Source organism: Camellia sinensis, chromosome 3 (assembly GCF_055761805.1).
Source record: "Camellia sinensis isolate YWXY chromosome 3, ASM5576180v1, whole genome shotgun sequence".
Taxonomy (NCBI): domain Eukaryota; kingdom Viridiplantae; phylum Streptophyta; class Magnoliopsida; order Ericales; family Theaceae; genus Camellia; species Camellia sinensis.
Window position 1 is genome coordinate 26,673,600 of NC_138963.1, and position 9,365 is coordinate 26,682,964.

At 32.0% G+C, this 9,365-nt stretch overlaps 1 protein-coding gene across 1 annotated transcript; it reads right to left on the reverse strand.

The window, feature by feature from the left end:
- Positions 1 to 394: 394 nt before the first annotated feature.
- On the reverse strand, positions 395 to 6,338 carry LOC114298005 (synaptotagmin-3). The gene is made up of 12 exons (XM_028242498.2): positions 6,112 to 6,338; positions 4,976 to 5,074; positions 4,189 to 4,239; positions 3,948 to 4,071; positions 3,665 to 3,783; positions 3,230 to 3,331; positions 3,027 to 3,101; positions 2,093 to 2,169; positions 1,633 to 1,882; positions 1,070 to 1,438; positions 737 to 868; positions 395 to 638 (listed from the first exon to the last, which is right to left on the reverse strand). Exons 1-12 carry the CDS (start codon positions 6,220 to 6,222, stop codon positions 510 to 512), a joined length of 1,638 nt encoding a protein of 545 aa, XP_028098299.2. The 5' UTR covers positions 6,223 to 6,338; the 3' UTR covers positions 395 to 509.
- Positions 6,339 to 9,365: the final 3,027 nt, after the last annotated feature.

A 9,365-nucleotide genomic window follows, 5' to 3' on the forward strand; every position in this document is an offset into this window, starting at 1 on the left:
TTTAGTGAATATTTTTAAAGTTTTAAGTAATTTTTTATATTTTTGTAGATACACCTTACTTAAATGTATTTAAAAAAAAAATTAATAAAAATATATTTTAAAAAATCAATAAATACACAATAATATGAAAAATGTATTGATTTTTTTTGTTATTTTTATATTTTTGGTATTTAGTAAATTTTTTAAAGATTTTTTTCACAAATAGTATACTTTTTAAGTGTATTTATGTTAAATATATCTAAAAATTAAAAAAATTACTTAAAATATTAAAAAAATTTCAGTGAAAACAAAAACAAAAACAAAAACAAAAACAGAAAACAAAAAGTTTTAATTTTTTGAAAAGTGAATTCAGAAAACTCAAACCAAGCAAGCTAATTACCTCACTGCACTAGTGTTTGGGATTTTTTTTTTTTTTTTAAATATATATATAAATCAAGAGTATTAAATCATGTGAACATAACCAAAACTAAAACTCTATAATTTACAAATAAAGACAAAGGTGGCGATTCTCAAATCACTTTCCACCTTATATCAAGGTGTATTACTCCTTTTTTCGAATTGATAAGATGATACTTGTCGTTCATACGTCCGTTGTTGACTACATCAATAAGATTGATATCAACATGCCCCATGGATTCCTGCATTAAATTAAACAGAATGTTTAACAAATTTATTTTCTAAAAATTAAAAGTTAAGTAAAAAAGAGGAGAAGCTTGATTTAAAACAATGATTCTACCTTTGATCGAAATATAATGTCTCTCCACCTCTTGTTCATGACTTCAATATGGATTGTTTCCTTTAAAGGAGGCTCTTCAAGCATAAATTGAAATTCTTCATTCCAACTTGGATCCCTAGTTTTCTTGATCACCTAGACAAAACAAATTAAGTACTTTCAAAGCATATCTACAAGATTAAATTGTGAGAATTGTAACAAATTTTTAGCATAAGGGTAGTTTTGCATGTTCCAGTTAGGATTTCGTATGTTATTTAGTTCTGTACGTTCTACCCTTATGTTAAAAATATATTACAACTTTTACGTAAACAAACGATGTGGGGCTGGTAAATTCACCTTTGTTTTCTTTTGTTCTCCTTTAAAGTAGACCAAAGAATAGGGGTTGTTGTGATGCTTTCCCTCCACATCCTTGGCACCAATGACCGTGACTAGAAGTAAACCGGCGCTTGAGAATGACATGTCTTGAGATGCTTTTCCTACACATTCAATCCACTCGTGTCTCTCCAGAGGTCTACTAAATCTTTCGTTGTCTTGTTTGAAAGGGTTAAAAGTCATCTCTACCGTAATTTTCCCTCTTGGTTTCTTGTTATGAGGATCATCAGGCTTCATGCTGTGAAGCAAATCAAGCGTGAATTCCTTCGTCTCATGTGGCATGAGTAATTTCAGTGGGATCACTTGCATTCCTAGTTTGTCGTGTGGCCCAAACTGTGAAACCAAAAAATAAAATGTGCATAATTAAGATGGTAACGATTCTATACTCTTCTTATTCAAGTAATCCAAATAGAGGACAACTGAACCATGTGATTTCTTTTCCTTTTTGTTCTACTTTTCAATATCCAAACATAGCCTAAAAGTATAGTTAAGGCGATACATTATGAGATGTTGACTAGATTCTATACCTTTTCCCAATCATAGAGATGCAACTGAAGAACTTGAGACTGAAGGTCCTTCACCAAAAGTTTAAAGTCCTCATTCCAATCAGGGTTCAGATTGTTCATCTTGATAGAACTCTTTTTTGCCGGAAGCCTCTCCCCACTTAGGCTGAGTTGAACATATGGATCAGACGTTCCGATAAAGTCTTTCTTCAAGAGATTGCGTGCACACAGAACTTTCACGTGCAGTATGCCCAATGGCTTATTCACAGCTCCTCTATCAATGAAGAAAAAGGTACATACTTCAAAGATCATTTCACTATATATAATACAAGGAAGAAGGGAATACAATAAAGTACTGAATTTTGCTATTAATTAATATTAATTCATCAACTTGGTATAAAAGCTATCATCACTGTACAAGATTTTCTTGACATTTCTTACTCAAACAAGTAACTAATTAAGGAGAAGAAACTAGGAGACTTACACGGAACTGTCGAGGATAGGAATTTCAAGAGTATGAGGCCAGAGATAAAGGCTAGCAATCTGTTTTCTTATAATTTCCTGCTATCAATCAAAAGTTATATTAGTTTACAAAATATATATGTAAATATATATAAAGTTCAAGTAATATAATGGCTGCTACTTTGTGGATTGCTTTTCATTTTCTCAATTTTGCGAAATTTTGTATGTTTTTCCTCTATTAAAGCTCATATCAGCATTTGCAATCAGTTATTCACTAATTTCAACCCATTCAAGCAATGCCTTATGTAATCGACATAATTTCAATCAGAGAAGGAATTTTTTGGAGCATTGTTTGAAGATTATTTTCCAGAAAATGCTTTGATAAAGTAGTAATAGTTGGAATTTCAGCTGACAAGAAATCAGTATAGATGGATGGATGAGATGACTGATGACTTTAGGGCTGAAGTTACAAATAATTTGTAGGGAAAATTTTAATGTGTAGGGTAAAGGAAGACAAGAAATTATGAACTTTAAGATTGTCAAACTCACTTTTGCCCACGAATCTACTAGTGACTTGTCGAAATTTTAAAATTTACTAGCCTAGTGTTACAGACTATACTACTATTTTATGTGTGCATTATGAGCTATCGAGTCTCCACACTGCTAAACACCAAAAGGTGATACATTTGTAGAAACTAGTAATTCATTCTTAATGTGTGGCTGGTACATTCATGTTCCATCATTAAAATGGTAGCCTCAACAGATTGTGCTCCCTTTGACATAAATATGAAGAAATTAGATGTCTAGAGTGAAGAAAAATTACATACTAATAATGCAATTTTGTGTGAGTTTGTCCAAGTTAATGATCGAAATGAACTTAAAATGTTGATAAGTATTAGATAGCCAAGGAAAAAACTAAAGTCAACAATGTGAGCGAGTGAGAGAGAGAGTACCACCTGAACAAATTGATAGAAACCTGGGATTGCCATGACATCCGCTCCCAGTACTTTCAACCCAAAATCTACATATGGCTATAAAGTATTTGTTGTTAGCGTACACTCAAACTTTGACGTTTCAGTGGAAAAATGATAAAGAGTTGGATTTACTAGCAAGTAGTTCAAAATTCATACACATCACAAAATTTTGCTTTGCCACTTACCTTTTCCATTAAAGACACTATGATGCTGGCAAAACACGGGAAGGTCGGCACAAAAGGTTTCAAAATTATCCTTGGTTCTGCACATATTTGTACATCTGTCAACTGACAAGAAGAAAAATCAACATTTCATTTTGTTGATGTCACACATGTAAATATTTATAACACCAATGAAAACCACAATGAAGTCATAATCAAAATGATTGAACCTCAGTTTAACTGAATCTATTCAAATTCTAGTGAAAAGGAAATAACATAAGGGATTCTCAGGAAATAACAAGATCGACTTCAGACTCATTCAAAATGCGATGAAAACCAAACAAAGAACTTCATTTTTTTCCCATTATTGTAATCGTTATTATAATAGAGATTTTCATTTTTTTTTTTTTTTTTGTGTGTCTGTAAATTCCAGAGTAATGGTTTGAAAGATCTGCTAACCTGTATTGTGATTCGTAGGAACAACAATCTCAGCACCAACGTAATGTTGGAATTTCCGGCCCATTTAACAGCAGGCTCAAAAACTAGCTCGTTTTCATTAACTTCGTATACTTTAATACCTGCCAGATTGAGAAATTTGTATGGAGCCATACTTAATTCCAGAAAACAAGCTCAACAATCATTCGTATACTTCAAAAACTAGCTCCTCATAAATGGTGTCACAAAAGAATGATTGTTGCTTAGTTGTTGCTCTGCACTACTTCTGTGTTGGAGCCATACTTACCGTGAATTATTGGAGGAAGAGTTCCAAGACTAAGGGTCTCAAAGTCTATGGAGTTTATCTGAAACTTTCCAACATATTCAGCAAATATAGGCTTAGCCATAATTCGGATTTGAGCACATATTGCCTGTAGAAGAAACCAACTCAGGTGAGAGAAAGTTCAGCATGTTGATGTAAGTTAAATTCCACAGCTTAATTCCAGAAAACAATCGATTTTAGGGATACATTTGGGAATTCAGATCACCTTTTCAAGGCAAGGCCACAAATCATATATAAACCTATTCAACCAATCGACCTGCATATTTAGACAATCAGATTCAATAGAATAGAATTGTAACTAGAGCTACAAATGAACAAAACCGTTCTTAACAAGCTCGATCGATTCGTTAAATTTTATTGGGTTCAAGCTCGAGCTTAAGTTGGAGCTTGTTAAAATTTTAATAAACAAACCAAACATATTAAAACTCAGCTTTGACATTTGTTTAAATAATAGAATAAATATATTATTATGTATTAAATAATATAAAAATATGCATAAAAGTAGGATAAATATATTATTTATATATTAAATAATGTAAATTATTTATTTATACGTAAATAATAGCTAACTACAGATAATACATTTATATAATATTGTTGGTAGATATTATTATTTTGATAAGATATTTTTTTTATTTTATGTTTGTATATATTGTATATATAATTGTATAATCAAAATCTTAATTGTAACTTTAGTCTTTTACGCAAGTATGAATTTATAATTTATTTGGCTTGTTAAGATTCGTGAACAGACTCGAGCTTGAATCAAGCTTGAGTCAATTTGGCTCGACCTCGGTTCATTAAATTTTCATTGAGTTCGAATTCGAGTTCAAACGTGTTAAAAGTTTAATAAACAAACTCAAACATACGAAAGCTTGACTGGTTTGCAACCTTAAATGTAAAGTAAAGAACAAGATTGTGAATTGTATTTATAAATGTGTAATCGAGCTTAGTACTTCAAAAGCCTGACAAGAGAAAAGGCGAGTACTCACTCGATCATAGTCTGGATTCTTCACCCAAAAAGGAACCTCCGGGTAAAGATCAAGCAAGGAGCTAGAATCAAACTCTTCGATTGGCCTAACAACTGGATCCTGCAAGTATAGGTTCACCAAAATGCTGAGAAAATTCACTTTCTTAGTAAAAGGGTTCCTCTGCGTGCTTCTGGATTCAAGAACAGTTTTTTGACTAAATGGGATATATAACCAAATGAAGAGTAAAAATTGTGAAAAAAATGCAAAAGCTTCTCTCTCTCTCTCTCTCTCTCTCTCTCTCTCTCTCTCTCTCTCGTTTTGGTGACATGGGTGTCCGGTTAATTAAAAGCTTATCTATGTTTATCTTATATGCACATAGTTTCCAAGTTTCAAAGTACAACGCTAATCACCATCTACATAAACATGATCTTGCCTACCAGAATGAAGATCAAAAGTTTATGTAACTGGCATCCAGATGTTACATAAAATTGAAAGAGGTCGAATAAATTTCAAGGAAGAATAACAAATTCACTTCAAAAGACTACTTAAAAACTCAAGTAGAACAAGCTACAAAATTGCTAAAACCAGGTCAAACCAACACCAGGTTCTAAAGGATTGCAATAAAATAAATAAAATAAAAAGAATCGAAGGTATAGCCAATTTAGAGGAATATTCACTTTAACTACCACAATCAAAAGCAAGCTATAAAGTGAATATACAATCACATCACCACTTTTGCTGATATCCACTGAAATGTTGCATGTAAAGTGGGTGAAGCAATTTATCAAACACATAAGGTAGATCATGATTGGTGTACGGTTAATTAGATTCTCCGCTTAGTGTTTTTGTCACAAACATCAGTGATAGATCATTCAAATTTCACTAAGATAGTTGTAGAAGTATAAAGCAAATCCAACAACTTGATTTAGAAAATACCCATAAAACTCGAGAACTAGAACAAAATCTCATCAAACTTCTTGAAAATAATTGCTTAGATAAAAAAGAAATCAAGATTTAATTAAACTGAACTATACAAATACATAAAATTAAGCCATAGAAGATCATATATATAATGCATTCATGGAACACATCATCATATGACAATGATTGAGAAATGATTGATTAAAAAATATGAGATGTATTAAATATGTCATTACCTTTACTTCTTTGGGCTCCAAATACATTAATATGAGAAAACCCACAAAAAATCCTATGGGAATTCCAATTCCAAATCCAATAATTTCCAATAAACTACTCAGAAAGCCCATTTTCTATGACAATTAGAAAGCCAGTCTCATTTTCTCTGGAACCAAGCAGAGGTTTAAAAGAGATGGGCATTAAACATCAAGAAAGAGCAAGAAAATCAGGGAGACGAGAGAGAGAGAGAGAAAGGTGGCAAGAAATTGACATGGGAAGGTAAGATATGAAGCTTGCATTGAAAAAGACAAAACAGAGATTAGTTGTTCAAAATCTACGTGTCAGTCAATGGAGTATGTTAAGGACCGAAATTACAGTTTTGTCCCTTTGAGTGATGTAAATGCCCTTAATTATAGGAGTGGTCAGAGCAAATTTAAGGATACACGTGGCATAATATAAGTGAGGATAAGTAGAGTATGTTTGTGACTTTTTCTAGAAAAAATAAAAAAATAAATATTTTATTTGTATTATTAGTTTTTTTTTTTTTAGATAGTTATTTCTATTATTATTTGTATTATCGCCATCCACGCCAGCCCATGACCCACTTTATTCCTAAGTCTCTGGATATGTTTTTTTTTTTTTGTAATATTTGACTTATATACATTCTCAATAATATATTTATGGATGGTGAATTTGAAGCATATACTAAACATTAAAAGAGTTTATTCACATCTAATACAAAAAGGATTCTAACTATAAAATGATTGTTATATAAATAAGTAAATAAGAAAATGTCTACTTTAATTTTTATTTTAGTATTAATCCAATTATAAATTAAGAAAGCAGTCTCTCTAAACCAATGTTTTGGGCCCCCAACAAGACCTGTCAAGATGATTGAAAAACCGTTCATATATTTTACATCCATTGCATAGATCATTTGTGAAGAATAATAAAGCGATTAGATAATTGTAAGTATATTTTTAAGAATATAGATGATATATTTTTAAAATGATCGTTTTCGTTTATTTTTAACCTAAACCTTTTGGTTTTTTTCGTTTTATGTTTGTTTTTATTAAGTTGGTGGGTTGTTTGATGAGGTAAGAGTTTTGAAAGAGGAAAACTCTATTCATATGTAAAATTTATATAAAAAAATTGGACAAATTACTCATAAGTCTTTTTTTTTGAAAAGTGTGTGTTTTATTTAATTCCAAAACCTTTTAGATAGACCTAAAAGTCTTGTGCCGATTTATCTTTTCCTTTTTCCCTACACCTTACTCCTTCTCTTTATCTCTCTTCCTCTGATATCGGCGAAAACTACGCATTCCTTCTTTTATTTTTCTTACTAATTTATAGTACCCGGTAACCACCATTGATTGGGGTTCACTGGTAACCATAGAGTACCGACTCCTTATTTTGCGCTTACCGACGATGAAGGAGATGTGTTTCCGACGAAAAAGATGAGTAGATCTATTCAGATATGATGTAGATCATCTGAGTAGATCTACATCAGATTTAAATAGATCTATGTCAAGTCTGGCTAGATCTAAATAAAAAATACTTGCCAGAATACAAGCATCTCTTTATATTTGTCTCTTTCCTTCGATCTCTCAATTTTATTTTTTTTACTTTTTCTGTACTACACACTTCTATTTTTCTATTATAATGGAGAAAATTTTCAAATTCTGAATAAATTATTTTTGAGTTTTAGTTACAGGCGGTAAAAACTCTAAAATTTTACAGTTTTAATTTTTTTAGTGCTGAAATAAATCATTTTTTAGAACTGTAAAATTTTATAATTTCATAACTTTCTTTAAAACTGTAAAATTTTACAGTTTCATTACATTTTTTTAGTTTGATAAATAAGGATAAATGCTTAATAGAATCATACTTTGAAATTGTAACATTTTACAGTTTCAAAACTTGTTTTTCAGTTTGATCAATATTAGAGATTATTTGCTTAAACCCTACAAAAATTGAAAATAACATATATTTTTTTCCCATTATTGTTGTTTGTTGTTTTTACGTTTTTTTCTTCTTTCAGTTTATCAATATTTAGCACATTTTGTTATTTTTTTCACTCTAATTTCTCAATTTATTATTATTTTTTGGCAATATTTAAGACATTCCAGTGAGTCTCCGGCAATATTCTTTACGCTCAACAAACATTCTAAAATTCCAACGACTTTCGGTAATGTTCTAAACACTTTAGCGATACTTTGGCGAATTCCGATGATATTCCGACGACTAGATGAGTTTTGAACTTTGTGTATGAGACTTATCATTAAGTTTTTCAAAAAAATTTAACAAGAATGATGTGACAATACAATTGTTATAAATAAATCCATCTTTAATTATATTTTGTTTTGAAATGAAAGATTTATAATGAGCCACGTCATTTTATGTAAAAATTATGTACAGATTTTTTGTTGGCATAGTATTACTCTTTGAAATATTGTTAAATTATTTTCAACCATTTAATTACAGGCCCACATTCACCCAATTGTCCAACACAATGCTCAAATATATTGCGGGGGTCGAATATTGGGAGTTGTAGAGAGGCCGAATAGTCGAACTTGGAGAGAGTCAAAATATATAGCACTCAGCGTCGTCTTGCACGCTCGAATCCTATCCTATTCGGCCAAATAGCCGGTTGAGCAAGGGGCCGAGTGGAAAGCGGTTTGCTACAAAAGAAGTCGAATGGCGAACTGAAAGTGGACCCAATCTTGAGGCCCAAGAAAGAAAAGATATAAATAGAAGAACGTCAGCCAGAAGGAGGTATGTGAGAACCATTACGCTTAACTTAAAATACAAGTAATCCACAGTGTAGAGACTGACTTGCCCGTCGGAGTGCTAATTCTGGCACCCTTGACCGGAGTGTTTATTCCTTTTTAGGTGATTAGCTGAGGATCACGAGCGTCCCTCAGGATCAGAAGAATATTTCCAAACCACTTCTTCACAATTGGCGCCGTCTGTGGGAATACTCAAGCACATCCATGGCGGGCGTGACGGAAGATCCTCCGGCACTCACTATCGACCCTAAACCGCAAGATGAAACCACTCCAAGCAATATGCTTAGAGAATATTACCGCAAGAAGGGCCTTGAACTTCGGTTCACCCTCGACATCAGCACAAGAGACAATGCAAGCGATTATGGAGCAAGTAAAGCAAAACAAACAAAGGTTGGAGAACATGATCGCTGAGAACGAACGTCTCCTTCAGGATTTAGCCTTGGAAGTAGCGAAGTCCAAACAAGTTGTACGCCAAGATCCGGAGC

Bases quoted from the DNA above. Each gene is read 5' to 3' on its own strand.
- LOC114298005 (XM_028242498.2), bottom strand. From the start codon at position 6,222: ATGGGCTTTCTGAGTAGTTTATTGGAAATTATTGGATTTGGAATTGGA. The intron at 3,784-3,947 runs GTAAGTATGGCT...TCAATCTGGCAG, and splicing joins TCTTCCTCCAATAATTCACG to GTATTAAAGTATACGAAGTT. The intron at 1,439-1,632 runs GTATAGAATCTA...TTGGTTTCACAG, and splicing joins ATCTCTATGATTGGGAAAAG to TTTGGGCCACACGACAAACT.